We start from the raw sequence: 18,806 nt of genomic DNA on the forward strand, positions 1-18,806 counted from the left end.
CCACACGAACGAGCCAACAGGGAAGGTAGGCGTATGTTTAGCCGGGTCAAGGCGCTCTTTTTGAAGACCTTGTGTCACGGATGTAAATGAGCGTGCGAGTTGGCGGCACTCTTCGGCACACTGAGCAAGTTCTGAGGATGGGCGGTATTCGGATGCATCCGGGCGGTATGGAAGTATAGTATCCAGTGTGGAAGAAGGCTCACGTCCGTATAGTAAAAAGAAACGGTCAAATCCAGTGGTGGCTTGCGTGGCTGTGTTGTAGGCTTATGTCATAAAAGGAAGCACAAAGTCCCAATTAGAATGGTCGGAGGCTATGTAAATGGAGCGCATGTCACCGAGTGTTCGGTTCAAGCGCTACGTCAATCCATTAGTCGGCGGATGATAACTTGTAGTGGTGTGATGACTGATATTGTACTCACTGAGAAGCTCTTGGACGACTTGAGAAAGAAACACACGCCCTCGGTCGCTAAGCAGCTCGCGTGGCGCGCGATGGCGAAGAACGAAGCTGCGCAAGATGAACAAGGCAACATCTCGAGCTGAAGCTGTTGGAAGAGTGGCGGTTTTGGCATATCGAGTGAGATGGTCAACGGCCACAATAATCCACCGATTGCCCGCAAGGGTGGAAGGAAGGGGCCCGTACAGGTCTATGCCGCTTCTATCAAACGGGCAAGCGGGACACGGTAAAGGTTGTAATGGGCCAGATGTGTGACAAGTTGTTTTCAGGCGTTGACACTCAATGCAAGAACGAATGTGCTTGCGGGAGTATGTGTACATTCCACCCCAGTAGAATCACTGGCGAAACAGAAGGGTTTATCAACTCGAAACAGAAGGGTTTATTTGTACGATTGTTTGAAATCTGGTTGAAATACGATTGTTTGAAATTTTCAAATGTAAAGATACATATATCATAATCCCGATAAATAATTGTTCAATGTTTTTTTGTTCCCATGTGCTGTACGAATATAAAAGTTTCTAAAAAAATGTGTCCGCCAAGGCAATTAAACCGCCGTGCAAGTAGATTTTCCGTAGCTAGCACAGCGCTTTAAATAAAATTACCGTTAGTTTAACTTTGAAGAGCCTGTATATTACCGATCATTAAAGAGCACAACATTTCTACCTGCACTCCTACCTTAGTATTCTTTCTTAGCGCTCAGTTATGCGTAATACAATTAATCGAATTTGAGTAGCCGATTCGCCGTCTTAATTTAAACTGTGCACATCATGACGGAAGGGCATAAAGCTCAATTTATTCTTACGCCCATTACGTTAAAGGGTAGTGTGCTGTTCAAAGCGCCCTTGAGGCTGTAGATAGAATCGCTGATAAGAAATGACCATGACGGAATAATTCGCAATGACAAGCATTGGCAAAGTTGTTAGTAGTTATGCTATGGACACTTAAGGTATCCTTAAGGGTGTATGTAATTTTACCGCGGCTATCTTGTGAAAACTGCTCTGTGTAAGTAGAAATTGCAGTCTTGCAATATCTTTAGGAAAAGTTATCTTAATTATATTGATGTGTAGCAGGAGGTGGAGTGCAAAAACGTTCCTGTACCCTGCAATGGGTGCCCGTTAAATAATTCCAGGCTGTCCAAATACCTTGGAATACCCCACTAAGGCGTAACTTATAATCACATTGTGGTCTTACCACGCAAACTGCCGTAAATTATTCATTTAATTTTCGTATGTGGTAATTATTGTTAATTATAGTTAACCCTTTCAACATATACATATTTGTTCCGATGTAAATAATTGTTACATTCACATTTTCTTGCATAAAAATATGGTTCAGTATAGAGCCTTCAGTAACACGAGCCACGAAACCAAATTTCCTTTATTTGGTGAGCGTGTGTCATCGTAAACAAACCCGACAAATCATAAAATATTATTGTGCTCCAGCTTTCTTGATAATATGTACTTTATTTTGCAACTTAGTTTTTACTTTCTTCTTCCCCGCACCATGCAGCAAACTGTGGCTGAGGCACCGCATTAGTTTGTGCAGTGGTCTTGTAGCACTTGTTCAGGTCATGAACTGGCAGGTGTGGATCTTGTTCGCTATAAGGTTGGTGTAGTTGAGAGAGAAAATATGGAGAAATAACTGCGTCATGGTTTACGTAACGCAATCTCAGCATTAGACAGAACATATTATAGGTTGTAGGGAGAAACCATACGTCTCTAAATAAAATGTATTAGTAATACAGCTTACTAGGAAGGCGATTTATTATAAGATATACGTATTTCTTTTCCTGAGCTTGTAACATCACAATGAACTCGCATTCTTGACTATTGGAGCAAGTTTTCAAGCTAATCCACGTTAGCCTGCCTTGTCTGGATTATGCCATAGCCATAAAAAAGCTCTACAGATTATTTAAGTTTATTTTTTAGTTGGCTTGCAATTTACCGTCCTGTAGTCTAATGCCCTCTAGCCTGATATTCTATAGTTCATAAGTATTTTTATTACAGAAGAGGACAGAGAGCTCCTTTGAGGCTATCATTTGAAATTGTGTAAGATACAAAAAAAAAGTAAAGAAAAAACGAAATCAGGGAAATATTATTGACGCTTAGGCGGCAAATGCGAGAGAAACACACTGTCAGTGTGTCAAAGCTCTTTAAAGGATTGGATGCATAATTTATGTCATGTTCACCAGATTGCCAATGGTTGTGCCAGAGTTCACTCGACACAAGTATTCCAATGTGTGATGTGCAGCCTCCTGGTTTTGCGTCTTGACCTATCTTGGTGCCCGCCTTTTGCAATCTTACTAAATTGCAGCCACTGCTATACGTAGAGATTAGTTAAACCAGGTAAAATATTCTTACTCTAAAAATTTCTTCGCAGGCAAACATATTAAAGGAAACCTTCCTACTGATAGAATGCGTTACTTTAGTCGATATAACATGGTCGCACTGGCCCTCTACCTAATGTGCATTATTCATGTCATACACCGGTCAACTTCTCCATCATTTCTGACTTTACTAGAATGGACATTTTTGAAGGAGGCGATCATTTGTGGCCAGTTAACAACAGTGACTATCAGAAACTAGTATCGTAACATATTTGTATGACTTCCTTGTGGAAGTTTTCAAATTTGAACTTGCTTGGTCAGTGACTCCCACGCCTTCCAAAGACTAGAATATTGTTTGAAACGTGATGTATGTCATCATCTTGGCTTCTTCGAAATACAAGGATGCTTTCGGTAGTTCCAAAACAAAATATTTTTTCCGCGCTTGTACCTAAGCACTGGTGATGTACATGAACGGTGAAAGTTCTTAAGCTTGGGCAAGCCGTATGGACTTGAAGTACGCTACGTGTGTTAGTGTACGCGACGAACATAGTGTTGTACTCTTGTAATGGTAGCGAGCAGGAAGTCGTTTGTTATTTGCCTTTTTCTGAGAAACCTCACGCATACTGTTGACTCTCTCTGTACACCTAGAAGATACACGATTTCTGTGCTAAAAATTATGGTACTAAAATTCATTGAGACCACCCTGCAGAGTAAATTGAAGGTAACATCAATAATTTCTAAGGTTTACCATACCTACCACGAAGGAGTCAATTACGATTAAGCTTCGTATGCGAATGCCAATAAAGCCTCCCTAATATCCATCGTTTAGAACACGATTCTTATGACATGCAAAGATGTCTGAGAAATTCCTTGCTTGATTCGCAGCGCCCCATAAGGAATGGCCCATGGATTCCGTTTACATTACTGGCCTAATTTATCTGCCCTGTATCGCGTCCCTAAAAGTGTGCACTTTCAACAACACTGATTCTCTTGTAGTCATAGACATCCAAGCAGAAGCATAATGCAGTAGTTCATTTGACCAACACAGCCCATGGTGCCCAGGAGTGTTATCGAAAGGAATGACGCGCGTGGCAAGAACAATAAGAAAGGGATGACTTACGGCGGCATTTCCGCATACAATCCTCACAGCTTTCGAAGAATGATCCGACGGTCGGGCAGTTCCCTTTCCGCACACGAGAGCAAGTCATGAATGGTCCATTATTAAACCACTTGCCCCGGTTATCATCGCAGTCTCCCCTTTTTGGTCTTGCTCCACAGCTTCCTTTGCCTGGACGTTGGTGAGCTGAAAAAAATACAGTTTTATGCTTTACTTATGTCCACGTACACTAAATCTAATCCTATTATTTCGCAATTGGTTGTCCGTACAACGCGGTGAAAATGTCGCATCGTATGGTCGCTTTAGCTGTTATGAATTGCAGAGATCCAACGTTCAGATCGCAATGATTTCTTCTATCTTTCCGAACGCCCTCGACTGTACAATCGTCACCATTACACACGACTGAAAGCCATTATTATAGACCCTGCATGTGCATAACGGCTTTGCTACAGGTACCCCGACCGGCCTGTCCTTTCTGTGCTGAGCTTGAACGTCTCGTTATTTTGCGGCGCTATAACGTAAAATTATTCCAAACTGTTTTGATTCCAAGTTCTGCAATCAGCCGTCACGGTTGGTCAAAACATTTTGGGGCCACTCCCAACTGCGCCTATCTGTCACGCGACATCAGAAAAACCGCGATAGCTCCCCACCTGACATAACGTGTACACACTGATTATGCATGATTAAATCGCACAAAATAAAAATCATCATTCCTGATTCGACGCCTTTTCACCATTAGCCCTCTGCTATTGGTCCAATGTCGTCTGGCTACGCCCACTTCGCCTGTTTGTCACGCGACCTCACAACACCGCGAAAACTCATCACGTAAACGTGACGTCTATGCGAAAAAAAATGCGTTATTATGCCGAACAAAACTGAAAATGTTTATGAATAGCCACAGACTGCCCCGTTCCGAAAGGAATAGAAGATGGCTGCCGCCAATCACTCAGGCCCTCGCTACTCGCACCTGCCGGTGAGCATGTAATAATTCGCCCATGATAAACCTTTTTGCGTGGCAGTAAAACGTTATCGAGCCCTTTCGGCATGCATACGACATCGCTCTGCCAACTCTTCCTTGCTCAGGACCCGTTTCAGCGGTAATCTTATCCTTCCGTTGCGCGCCGCCGCGATTTTCAACCAGCCACCGCAAACTAAGTACGGCGGAGTGGACCAATCGGAGAAGCCGGCACCACGCTCTTCATGCGGTTATCTATTTTCGCTGTGCTGGCTCGGACCCACCGAAAACCTCTCCGCTAGAGCGTGCTCCTCACCTCTTGTCAGCCAAATATATCAGAAAACCCGCTGAGTGTAGACAATGTTATTGGTTTTGAAAGCGAACAAAGGTGACCTCCTATACACGAGGAGAGTGTTTGATTTGGTTGTTCAGACAATGCTGCGGGTAACCGCCTTAAATTTGGTTACGTAAATGGTTGGTTACGTAAATTTGCTGTCAGGAGTTGGGAAGCAAAACAGTTTGGAATAATTTTACGTTATAGCGCCCTTGGACTCGAGTTTATTGCAGGCAATAGAGCATTATACTTACGTGGGCGTGGCCGATGTTTCGTTCCACCGAAGGGATTTTGGTATACTGGCCTATGTGGTTTATGTGGCTTCGGCTTCTGTGGTATGCTCGGCCTCGGTGGCCACCGGTTGCCCCCGTGTCCTTTACCAGGCCCCCTGCTCGGACCCGTCTCATCTTCTTCTGATCCTGCATATTTGTTCCAGTTCATGGAAACTGTAGTCTTGGGATGCAGTATGCATATTGCTACTCTATCGTCATGTTTAACTGAGTCTCACAAGCACGTGTTTCGTGTTATTGCGAGAACAGAGTGCAATGCGCTACGTTTCGTTACTACGACAAGCTGGCGTGTGAGACCTGTCTTGGGCAATGTAATCATCTGAAGCACAGAAACGTTCATTTGAATGCCATCCCTGAGTTTAGTAAGTTAGTGTGGGGTGCCGATAACGATGACACCGCTTAGGTTTGAAACCTCTGTAACAAAACCGTCGGATATAATGCAGTCTTATTTTAATACTTGACATACTTAAGAATCAACCTTAAATAAGCAGATAGTTTAACATAATATTCGGAGTAATTTTGAAAAAGAGAAATGCGCTCACAGCTACTACATACTGCACCAAAATACGTTTCTGTGTAAACGGCTTTGGTCAAGATAGCTTTGCAGCACCAGCAATATTAGCACATGGCTTCTGTTTTAATTCCTGGTAGGGCAGGATGCCCACCTCCCATAGTCAAAAAAGGCACCAAAAGTCTGTGCGCATGCTACAACTGGTGAATAACAGAGCACGCGTAGTTGAATTGGCATGGCAGAACATTTCCCTATTTCCTGTTATCCAATTGTATCCAAATTTTCAATCTGTTAGCAAAATTTATCGCACTTGAATGGAGGCCCTGACGGCGGGAGTAAAATCTCTTGCGATTTCGCAGTGCATATTTGTTATATGTCGGAATGACGGCACCGCGAAAGTTCATGAAAACAGCTGCATACTATCTTTCGTTTAGCTGTCCTGCGTAAGCAGCTGTCGATTTACTAAATTATTCGGCAGGTGCAAGCCCGGGGGGAGCCCACATGTCTAATCGCTTTTGTGTACGATATATTGGCATGCCTAGTGCTGGAGGCCGCGTAAGGTCAATTTTCGGCGGCGTGTTAAAGCGAAAACAGCAAGATCGGTTCACTCTACAAGGCAGTAACTCTTCATCATGCCAATGTACAGCCGGCGAGTGTTCGCGGTCATCGAGCGATATCTGTTCATGTTTGCCTCGGCGTGCGAGACACCATCCTTGTTAATTTAATTTGCAAGCGAATGTTTACTGTAAATATATGGCCAACAAAACTGCGGAGATTTGTGTAGTTGTCTAATAACTTGCTATGACTATCATGGGGGCTTCACATTTCGGGTGAAATTGTGATTTCTCCCTCGCTGTCGCATTGTAGCGTCGGTGGTTGTACCCGTTCTGCGCAAATGCATCATACCAGCACATGACCGCAAGGGCCCAGTAATTCGAGTGTTTATCATAATAATACAGTCGATGTAAGCGCATTCGCATAGGCGCTGCGCACATAAAATGAGGAATAGATGACCTCAGTGTTTTTGTTGAAATGTCTCAAGAGGCTTTCCATTGTCCTCTCGTAGACTGCTTTTGTGACTTAGAGTGTTGAGTGACCGATCGTTCGCAAAATGAGAAATAATTTTTTTCTTCACTGACATTCGTGCCCTTCTCAGTAGCGTCTTCTTGAGCATACAATAAACGTACTTCGAAGCTAAACGAATTCGGCATGCCATCATATAATTAGAACAAAAGCTCTTCTTTACTATTCCAAAGCCTTTATTCGGGGTTTTTAGAGCAATGCAACCTAAAATATATTAAAAAACTTGCTTAATTTTTCAACGCACGCAGCATTTTGACCGCATTTTGCGCGGAAATATTATCCGTAGCCTCGCATAAATCCTCGGCGTTTACAGTCACAGGTAACCTTACCTGTGACTGTTTTTCTTTTGACTTTCAATGCAACATTGGAACAGGCTTGCGCAAGTGGAACTGTTACCAGTTCAATTTTTTCATTATGTTAAAGTTGATCCAAGATTGTGCAATTGCGTATATAATTCTCATTACTACTCCTATATCCACTGTTATTAAGTACAAATCTAAAAGGTTCCAGCGTCGAAGGTGGAAAGTAAAAAGATTGTCACATGATTTATAGACGTGTGAACGTCAAAGAACGGCGACAAACGACGGGCGAACGTCAAGAAGCGGCGGGGCGACCAGCAGCCAAAATCCACGCAAGCACAAGTTTGGGGCGCGTGGTTACCAACAACACTGTGGCTTGCTTGCTGACTGCTTCGTCGTCGTCTTGTTTTCTTCATTACAAGATTTAATACGTCAGGTCCATAAATTCTACCAAACTCCTTGGGAAATATAAAATTGGTCATATCAGCAGTTCACTGCCTTTATCTTCACCGCCAAACCGTCCACACGCCCCCATCCCAGCGCCCCACTCACTTGCACCTCTTATTAGTAGATTTCAACGCAAGAGCACAAATGCGCCTCACCGCACCAGCGCTCTCCATTTAAAAGAAACTGCTCTAGCGACCAATGCTCTAACTACAACAAATTCCTCATTTATTACCTCATATTAAAGGCCTTGGAAGACTGAACACTGTATGCTATAGTGCATGGTACAATCTTTATAGAGGCCATGTCGCTAGGATTTGGGCAGCTTCACATCTCTACTATTCATCTATTTGACCATCACCTTTTCTTCCGGGACGCCTGGTTCCTCCACCCGCATTTTTCTCGCTTGAGCCACTTGGCCTCGACGGTGTGGGACGACCTTTGGAGCCCTTACCATATCCACTGCCGGGCTTTTTCTTATGTTGTCCTTCTCCTGCGTCTGCAAACCAGGTGTCAAACAGTAAGCTTTACCCTGGAAAGTGCGTCAATTACCCTGGCACCTAGTGTTGCGCGGCATTGATTGTGCAGCACCAAGCCTGCACACCAGTCGATGATTATCGACCTTATCGCCCAATTTTCTACTGCACGTACAAACACTTCTTTCTATTTCTTTTTTGATTGGTTATGTTTACGTCCCACTGTACTCAAAATACACAAATCCTCCTTCCCAACCTGTCACACTGTTTATTTATTACAAAGCTAAACCACCCAAACGGGTTTGAAGTTTTACTGCAATCAGTTTTTGTACTACGTATCTTTTCAAGAAGCTCTTACGTAGGCAAAGTATCTGATGCTTTCACTCCCTTACAGAGTGTGCAAGCCACACCCGTTGCAGCCTGTAAACACTGTAGATCGTTTAGCAAGAAAGCACTTGCTTTGTTTACTGGCTTACTGCATCTTTTCTCAAGTGATGACAGTGATGCGAAGCAGATGTGACCGACAGATTCGATTTCTGGCTCATTAACAATATAATTGTTATTTTGAGCGGGAGATAAATTTTGTATTGAATTGACAAATGCTGGCGAAAGATAGGGTGTAATTGAAGTTTCTAAAATAACAGGAAGCAATGAAGGTGAGAAGTGCTACAGAAGTTTTACAGAAATCGTGAAAGTTTATTCAAAGTGACGGATATGTACTAGCGTCGCACCAAATTGATTATGCAGTAAAAGAGAAGCATTGTTGAAACGCGTAATATTGGAGAGAAAGAATTCGGGTAGGTTACAAATAACTGAGAGCATCCGATCGCTGGGACGGTATTTTTATTGTTACGACCATCCCCCTTATATTGGAGATGCTTCAGCAGTAAAAAAGTCAGCTGAACTTTCTAGTCTACGCATCTAAACTAAAAGAAAGCGACATGTTATACTCTCCAGCCAATCCGAATTGTGAGCTACCAGAAATATTAAACATGTATTGATTACTAGGATTTTACGTGGTGCTATCTCTGTTGCCTACTGTACCATGTATTCGAAGTGATGTCAGTTGAAGGTAACAATACAGTGCCTTAGAAGAATATAATTAGGGGCAACCAAACACATTTTGTATGTAAGAAATAACGACACGCCCACCACACATGTACTAATACTTAAAACTGGGCTTACTTTTGCAAGTATTTGTGCATTCGTCCTTGGTGTCAAATATATTGCCTTGCACTGGACAATCTCCATACATAAAGTTTTCACAGTTTCCTTCGACTTTATTGTAATACCATTTGTTGGTATTACTGTCGCATTCTTCATCATCCGTTGGCATACTTAAGCAGCGTCGGTTCGATGACGCTGCTTTACCTGGAAGAAAAAAAAAAACTTTTCAACAGAAGCGACCTTCTCCGGAAGCAATTATTGTTCATTCACTGGTAAAATGATTTGAAAAATTTGTTTGAAAAGCTACATTGTTGCGCACTCGTATGCAACCTGGAAGCCAGCGTTTAGCTGCAAATTTGTGTGTTCTGTAACGGAGCTGCCTCAGACATGCATGTCAAGGCTCTTTCGCAATAAATTCGCCCTGGGCTATATTAAAAATGAATTGTTCATTTACGTCAAAGGGTGCTGTTTGAGTCATGATCCATATTTTATACACAAGCTGATATGGCAGAGCGTAACAAGTCTTCTTTGTCTCAATTATTACGTTTAGCTACTTCGGTGTTCGCGTCCGCCTTCCAATTTCCGGTATAGGTTCTCGCGGATAATTAGCCAACTTGGTGACTTGGATCGTCTGGCGTCGTAAGGAACGCAGTGCAAAACGCAACTGAAGTGCAAGACGAACAACAAATCACGTGTTATACTTATAACCAAGCTTTCGTTTGACGTGGGGTGTATATACAAATACGTAACAAAAGAAAAAAAAAGGAATTGACCAAAAAAAGATGACAAATTACCCACGATTGGACATTCGCAAAGAAAAGTACCGTACAATTCGCGATATATACCCTAAATGTTTTCCCAAAAAGGAATAGCTAAAGCGTCCCCTCGTCTTGCATAGCGGTCCATAACACATTGTGAGTCATCGTCTGGCCATGTCAAGATCAAGGGTTGACCTATATTCCGGGTCGAAATATATTCCGGCTTAAAGGGTAATTCTTAGTAATATCAGGTGACATTTAAGGACTTAATTATTGTTTACTTGACTTTGCGAATGTGCGTGGTGTAATTCATTTGCTGTGGGCGTTTATCGTCGTTTTTGTGTAATTTTTCTTTTAAATACGCTTCGTGTCAAATGTAACCTTATTTCATAACTTGGGGCCTGTCCTGTTCTTCTTATCTTCTATATGCGGCTTCTTTCGAGCTGCTTTGCTCAAGATCCAATTATGGTTCGGGTTTGTAGGGCTCGCTCAGAATGTCGCGATTCTGTCCATTACCATTGGCCGTGGTTGATCGCTACGAGCGTGTGAGACGTAACTAGGGAACTGTTTCCTTTGCTCTGAAACACAATTGCTGCTATGATGTAAAATTAAAGAAAGCCTGCTCTTAAGCGCCCTATAATAAACATGCTGCTGACAACAGTTGTCGGTACACGTGTTGTTGGGACTCGGGTAGCGTTCCGGCCGGTGATTCTTCAGCCAAAGGGATGAGTACGTCCGGGATAAATAGCGAGAGAAAAAGGGTTTATTCTACATATTTACAGTGGTTCCAGATATGGAAGCCGACTCCATGGGGGAGAACATTGAATGTCTCCACTCACTAGATGACTGAGCACATATCAGAACACGTCAGGATACGCTACTGCACTCAAGGTGGCAGCTTATAAAACATTTGTATTGCCTAGTTCACCCGACTAGGGAATCTGATGACCCTGGTGCGGCCAATCAGAGGGGTCGTATTGTTTACAAAACTCCGCCTCTAATGTTGCACTTTCGAAGCAAGCACGAGGCAATCTGGAAACAGGGGATTCAAAATCCTTCCACGAAAATCGTCGACTTGGTTTCTATCTCTCAGTGACGTTCGTCTTCCAAGGGTCGGGAGAGTGACCTTAACGCTGGTCCCCGCTTCCACGAAGGGTGGCGGTTGTGGTGGCTTCGTGAGCTTCTTTGTCATCGCGTCCCAGCCGGTGTCGCGCCGCGTTGCCAGGTAGGCGTGCGCTGATGAAGGGGGTGGCATAGGGGGAAACACCCAAACGATGCGCACTGCCAATTTGGGGCGCTTGTGTGCCCGTCGCCGTCTGGGCGACGCTGATTGATGAACGGGCCTGCCTCCATGGAAGCAGCCAAAGAATGCGCCCGCCCGATTCGGCAGCAACAGTATGTATGGTTTTGTAGAAGTTATTAGACCGTAAGAAAACCATAGAACGTTGTATTTCGTTTTGTTTTACGGCATGTGTGCTTGTAAATAAATCTGTGCGCAGTGTCAGGTGTTTTATGTGAAGTAGCCTAATTGACCGCGAAGATTTGATGCATTACTCCTTTGCAATGCAGCAGCGAACAACCGCATGAACTCCAGTGAAGGCCCTGATATTCGGCTGTTGAGAAATAGAATATAGGATTGTTGTCATCAATTTATTGCGCTGCTGAGCACGAGATCCCGGGATCGAATCCCGGGCACGGCGGCCGCATTTATATGGAGGTGAAATGCAAAATCGCCCTTGCGCTTACGTTGTAGTGCACGGTAAAGAACCTCAGGTGGTCAGAACTAATCCGGAGCCCTCCACTACGGCGTGCCTCATAATCAGAACTGGTTTTGGCAAACCCCATAAAGAAGAAGAGATAATCATGTAGCGAGTCCTCAAGCTGCACCTTTAGAAAATGCTCAACACCGCAGGAATAATTGCAGAACTTAGTTGCCGAAATGACATAGTTGTCTGAAATCTTTAACGAATGCAAATTGGACAGCAGAGAAGCAGTAGTCACAAGGCAAGTGTATTGTTAGTTCTCAATTAGCGTTCCGCATGTGTCAGATACTCCAATCCACGGCGCCTGCGAAGTAAAGCCTGTAGTGTGCGCCACAACCTGGAACTCAACGAAAACAAGTCTCGCTCAACATTACCTCTTAAATTGTGCCTGCTATCGTGATATCACAGGCCAGCGTGCGTTGTAACCATTCGGTTGTCTCACGTGTTGAGAAAATGACGCTGTAGTACATAGCGTTCTGGTCAGAGATATTCTACCACTGACTGACTGAAAAACTTTATTGGCCAAAGTATTGACAGGGAGGGTGTGGACCGATCCTTAAGGGACGTTCCTTATAAATACTAGGTGGGCTCCTCATTACAGAAGCCCATTGGCTATAGCCGCGGCTTGGGCACGCACGACCAGGGCCTTCTGGCTCGCCAGGTCGGAGCAGCCGAGCAGGGCCGCCTCCCAGTCCTCCCGGATAGGGTTGGGTATAGGGGGAAGGTGCGGGGTGGATTGGCATGCCCACACCATGTGGAAAATGTCCGAAGACTTTTCCCCGCAGTGTGGACACTCCCCTGTGCAAGCAGGGTCGAAATGTTTTAGGACTGCCGGGCACAGCAGTGTTTTAGTATAGAGGCGAAGGAGTAAACGCTCCTCCGCCTTCGTGAGGCCCATACAGGGCTTAGGAAAGATTGCGTGGCCGAATTGGTAATGTTGGGTGATTTCCTTAAAGGTAAAAGCCGGATTGGGTTCGGAGTCCGCATCGAGGGGAGGCGAGGGCGATGCCCGGAGAGTAAACGCGCGGGCAGCGGCGTCAGCTGCTTCGTTGCCCTCGAGACCCGTGTGCGCAGGAGTCCATATTATCGTGCGGGACGCGGGGGCCCCGAGATAATCGCTGCTTTGAAGTATGCGGTATGCAAAATAGGGTATAAAGCCCTTTTCGATGTTCCTGCAGGCCCCTTGCGAGTCGGTGATGATCACCCGCGAGTCCTGATGTGCGGCGGCGAGCGCGATGGCCACCTCTTCCGCATGTGTTAAGTGTTGTGCTTTAAACGTAAGGCCGTTCACCGCGGTCTTTTGATGGACGACTGCGGCCGTGTACCAACCCCCATGGTGTGGGCGGGAGGCGTCCACGTAGAATACTCCATGTTTGTTCCCATAGTGACGTGCCAAGGCTTCTGCCCGCGCGAGGCGCCGGCCACTGTGGTCGCCTCGTGTCATGTTGGCCGGAAGAGGGCGCACGTGCAGGGCGCATCTCCAGATTTCGGGGATGCGCACGCGCTCTTCCGTTAGTGTTGGATGTTGTATGTGTAATCGGGCAAGAAGGCGGCGACCCGACGGCGTCTTTGAGAGTCTTGTGTAGTGGTTCATCAAGTGTGCTTCTCGGAGCTCCGTGAAGGTGTTGACCATTCCGAGGCCCAGGAGGCGCTGGTTGGACGTGTTGACCGGGAGGTCGAGAGCACGCTTGTAAATTTTGCGGAGAACCACCTCGAGGGCGCTCACATCAAACTTGCGAAGGTGGAGGTAAGGAGTTGAGTACAAGACTCGACTGGTTACGAATGCGTGCGCCAGCCGCAAGGCGTCTTTGCACCGTAACCCCCCGCGTTTATTGGAGACCCGGCGGACCATGCGGCCCACCTGGTCCCCCACCCTGCGCAGTTTGGCCAGTGTTGTGTCGACTCGGCGGTGTTTATGAATAACGAGACCCAGTACTCTGATCTCATCGTGTTCTGGGATGGGTCCGTTTGCTAGGGACAGTTCAATTTTGGTAGTGCACTTTGGCGAAGGGTGAATGTGCACAAATTCCGATTTGGCAGGGGAGCATTGAAGGCCACAGCGGCGGGCGTAGGCGTCCACGATCTCCGCCGCTTGCTGCAGGTTGGCTTCAATGTCTCCTACCGATCCGTGTTTAGCCCAGATGGTAACGTCGTCGGCATACAGCGCGTGCTGTATGCCTCCTACATTCTCCAGCTGAGCCGGGAGTTTCATCATTGCCAAATTAAATAGTAGAGGTGAGAGGACCGCGCCCTGCGGGGTACCTCTCGTGCCTAATTGGTAGGGGCCGTGCTCTTCATCTTGTATCCGGATATACGATTGCCGGTCGGCGAGAAATTGCCTAACGTACTGAAACGTGTTGTGTCCACAGTTGGTTTGGGAGAGGCGCGTCAGTATTATGTCGTGTGTGACATTGTCGAAAGCCCCCTTCAAATCGAGGGCGAGTACGGCCTTGTCATTGAGGGGGTATTCGACGGGATTTAGAATTTCGCGGTCTAGTTGAAGGAGGACATCATGCGCGGACCGGTGCGGGCGGAACCCGAACATGGTGTCTGCGAATACGTTTTGGTTTTCCAAAAACTCGGACAGCCTATCTCGCACCATGGCCTCCATAAGCTTTCCCGCACAAGACATGAGGAAGATGGGGCGGAGGTTGTCCGTGTTTATGGCTTTGCCGGCTTTCGGAATGAAAGTGACCAGAGCGGTCTTCCATTCGATCGGGAGGGGTGCCTCACCAAGCCAGATTGAGTTTATGTATGCGAGGAGTGCGTCGTAGGCTGGGTCGGGAAGATTGGCAAGTAATTTCACTGTTATTTTGTCTCTTCCCGGCGCCGTTCCTCGCTTCATTTTAGCCAGGGCCGCCTTCAGGTCATGGAGCCGGAACGGTTGATCCAGCTCCGCGTTCTCGGAACCTGCATACGAGAACGCTGGCCCTCGGGGGTCATGTTGGATACAGAGGTATTGATCGCGTAGTTTGCATGCTAATTTTGAGGTGTCTCCGTCGAAGCCATGGATAGCCCGTTGGAGATGTTTTTGTGTCTCGGCTCTGGTTTGACTCGGGTCGATCAAGGCGCGAAAGAGACGCCAAGTGCTCCGGCTAGACATTTGTCTAGCGGCCGTGTTGCATCGGTCCACCCAATTCGAGTCGGCGAGCTGGGCCGCGTACTCTGCCGCTCGTTGGGTGAGCTCGGCGATGCGAATTTTAAGCTTCCGATTGTGTTTTTGGCGGCGCCATCTGCGGACGAGGCAGTGCCGCGCCTCCCAGAGGTGCAGGAGGTGGTTGTCCACCTCCGGCGTGGCCTCCGATAGTTGAACTTGAGTCTCCGTCCAACGAAGGTGTGTAACCAATTCTTGTGACCACGCGTGGTAACCTTGTTCGCGGATAGGGGTCGAATTAGTGTAGTTTCGCCGGAACTTTGTCCAGTCGGGTAAGCGGGCTTGGGCGTGGGATCTTGCCAATGGTTTGGTTCGGACGGTGGTGTTGAGTATGCAGTGGTCACTGCCGAGGGTTTCCTCGGTGTTGGCCTATTCTGCGTGTCTAATGTTTTTGGTGAAGGTAAGGTCCGGACACGTGTCCCGAGTTACGGAGTTACCCACCCGCGTTGGATGTGCAGGGTCGGTGTGAAGAGTAAGGCCCAGCGTGGACGCAAGTTCCGCCAACTTGCGCCCGCGCTTCTCTTCACGCACGTACCCCCAGAGTGTGCTGTGAGCGTTGAAATCGCCCACGATCACCAGGGGGTCCCTGCCCGCAGCCTTCAGGGCACGACTGAAGAGGGCTGCGAAAGTTACATTTTTTTACTTGGGAGAACAATAGATGTTGAGTATATGTAATGGTGCGTTTTGTTTCTTAAGCGGAAGAAGGGTGACCATCGCATAAGAATATTCAGTATTCAGCTCCAAATCAACCTGGTTGGCTGTGTAATTTTTGTGCACGCATATACAGGAAGAAGGGTCCTGTTGGAATGTGACATAGTTTGTAAGGGTGGCGCCGCTCCCTGGCTCCTGGAGGGCAACCACCGCGGGGAGTGAAGCGAATGTTGAGAGGAGAAGCCGGAGGTTCGCCCGCTTTACGCGGGAGCGGAATCCCCGGCAGTTCCATTGGGTAATTTGGATGGGGGTGGCCGAATTGATACGGGGAGAGCGCCTAACTTGAGGGCTGCCCGCCATGGTCACTGAAGTGAAAGAGCGGTTGTAGGGACGCAGCTACGGAGCCAGCACTCGCGGGGAGGGGGGCATCCTCAATTCCGGAGAGCGAGCAGCTGTCCTCGTCGTCTAGCTCAGTTTCAGTTACGCGACGCGACGTTTTGGGATAGCGGCCAGACACGTCTTTGATAAGACCGCCGGTTCGTAGGACGCCACGCGAGGATTGTGCGATGTGCTGTGCGACGATTGTGGGTATTGTTTCGGTCATTTTGGCGATCGCGGAGGTGATGGCCGCGGAAATTTGAGTTTCTAGGGCATTGAAACGGGCGTCCATGCGGGCCTCTAGACTGGCCTCAAGTGCAGCTTCCGCGCTCAGTGCTGCCTTCGGTGCCGCGGGCTCACTCTCCATAGCCTCGGGTGCGGGGGGAGAGGGGGGAGTGGTAAGCTGTTTTGATTGCGATTCTAGGAGCGTAATTTTCTTGAGCAGCATCTGAATTTGGCCCTCGAGAGCTGCTATTTTGGTTTGCTCGGCACTGCGTGCTGCAGGGGGGGAGGAGGAAGGGGAGGAGGAGGCAGTCCTGCCCGTACCGCTCACCTGCGTTCCGTATTTCACGGCGTTAGCCCAGGCCCTGGCTTCGCCGCGTGGTGGCGCCGTCGACAGTTTTCCAGTGTCGCCGTGTGGTGGCGGCTGCATCGACGTTCGTTTGCCGGCTCCTCCGGTAGATGGCGCCGGCTTCTCGGTATTGCTAAAGCCCCTTGATGTTAGAAAGTAGCGACACGCTTTGATCTACGCCGCCACACCCTCGCCGGCGCGGTCAACCTCCTCCTTTTCTCCCCCTCTTTCGCGGAGGCAGCGCATCCGCCACGCTGAATGGCTGCGGCGCGCGAGACTACCCGGTCAGGTGACCCTGACGTCACGAAAACTGCGCGGAACTTGCTTTCGCGCGCCTCTGGTTTCTCCCGCTCGCCATGAGCAGTCCAAGTAGTGGTCACCCTGCCGCTCCGAACGTGTGTTTCCCAAGTTTTTCCATCCTTTCGTAGGAATCTGAGCTTCGTTTTCAGTGAAAATGCCTTGCTGCTGCGCGTTTCACTACAGCAGCAGGTCAGAGAAAGGGCAAGCCTTATTTTATATCCCCCGAGGTGAACGGAATGTCGTGCGTCGGAAGCAGTGGCTCCATAACATCTGGAGAAGGGATTTCGCCCCTTCTAAGCACGCCGTTCTTTGCGAGGCGAATGTTGCAGCTTTCCTCATATTTGCGGATGTAGTTGCATGAAGATTTTAATGATCTTCGTATAGCCGGACTCTTCGTTCAGTTCAATACAGAGCACCGATAACTGTGCATATAGTTTTTTTCTTAAAGTGAGTCGGCTCAAATTTTTGTTGACTCTTCGACCCGTGACAAAGCTTTTTGTGTTTTCGCGCGTGCGTTAGTTTTCAAATGTATGTTATTTGTGAGTTAATGCCTGTAACTCATATTTTGTAGTTGTGTGCGTGTGTGTGTGCGTGTTTGTGTATATGCGTGCGTGTGTGCGTGTATGTGTGTGCGCGCGCGTGTGTGTGTGTGCGCGTGTGATCCTTGCGCCTGATACTTGTGAAGCCAAGGAACTATTTTACTCTTATTGCGTGCTTATTGTATCTTTGCAAAGTTTCAATACTGCGAGCATTTCTTTTTCTTTACGTACTTTATGTTGCGAAGGCATGAACCGCAATATATATGTAGATAAGTGGTATTATCTATTATTCGCGCATGCTCATTAAGTACAAGCCACGCGCTTCTGATAATCTCCCTCAATTCTGATTAACTTGCCATCTTGAAGTCTGTAAGTTAATTATCAAGTGCCAGTCTTAGCAGTTTCCGTGTAAGCAATCAGCCTTTTGTTGCTGTTTTTTTTTTTTTTGAGAGAGAGAGAGACTTAGGTTACTCCCAGAGGTGATGGAATGTAATTTCTCGTCGTTTCATAGTGACGAAATACAGGCGCGTGTGTAAAGTTCTATGTTGGCTGTTTCGCAAACACAGCACGTATTTTACACAGTGGCATTGGTACAAAGGCTTTTGGCCCACTAATCTTTGCGAATTCACTTTAAGTAAACTATCACATTTCTTCTTGGTTACCTTCTCTGAGCATTTTAAGAGCGAATATTGTGAACCAAATTCTAGTTTATACTCTACGCTGCTTATATTGTATGCACCCAATACACCTCCGCGTTACGGACTATCCAAGTGACGACGTAGAGGTAAACAGCTCAGCCACTGCTTGGTACTCATTTTTTCGGAGCGCTTCCGCTTCTATTTATCGAAGCGTCCTCAAAAAAAATGTCACGACGTTCTATCGGAAACGTACTTTCGTCATGACAGTTTCACAAGGGATAAATTCCCATACAACGCTTGAAAGGGCCGAATAAACAAGCGCGCGCATTGATTCTAATGCGGCTGCAGCGAGCCACTGGAGGGTTCAGCGCCGCGCCGGCCCGGTGAGGGGGAGAAATCCGAGGAGAATTGAGGAGGAAAGCGCGCGCGGAGGGGAGAGTGTCGCTACTTTCTAACATCAAGGGGCTTTAGGTATTGCTGTCATCCCGTGACTCGCCGGGAGGGCCAAGATGACGGCTCTTCTTCTTGGCCGCGATTTGATTATTTGTCCCTCCCTTTGGGGCGGCCGTCTTGTGTGTGCGGAATTTTGCCGCACACT

General features: G+C 47.1%; 1 protein-coding gene across 1 annotated transcript in view; it reads right to left on the reverse strand.

The window, feature by feature from the left end:
* Nucleotides 1–1,813: 1,813 nt before the first annotated feature.
* Nucleotides 1,814–18,806, reverse strand: part of LOC119457923 (proline-rich proteoglycan 2-like) — a 65,591-nt gene continuing 48,598 nt past the window's right edge. Inside the window, exons 2-6 of the mRNA XM_037719689.2 lie at nucleotides 9,475–9,660; nucleotides 8,175–8,312; nucleotides 5,441–5,605; nucleotides 3,901–4,083; nucleotides 1,814–2,052 (exon numbers count right to left, since the gene is read on the reverse strand). Coding sequence (XP_037575617.1) covers nucleotides 2,018–2,052; nucleotides 3,901–4,083; nucleotides 5,441–5,605; nucleotides 8,175–8,312; nucleotides 9,475–9,660 — 707 coding nt within the window. The 3' untranslated portion in view covers nucleotides 1,814–2,017. The remainder of the gene's footprint in view (nucleotides 2,053–3,900; nucleotides 4,084–5,440; nucleotides 5,606–8,174; nucleotides 8,313–9,474; nucleotides 9,661–18,806) is intronic.

Source organism: Dermacentor silvarum, chromosome 7 (genome assembly GCF_013339745.2).
Source record: "Dermacentor silvarum isolate Dsil-2018 chromosome 7, BIME_Dsil_1.4, whole genome shotgun sequence".
Classification (NCBI taxonomy): Eukaryota; Metazoa; Arthropoda; class Arachnida; order Ixodida; family Ixodidae; genus Dermacentor; species Dermacentor silvarum.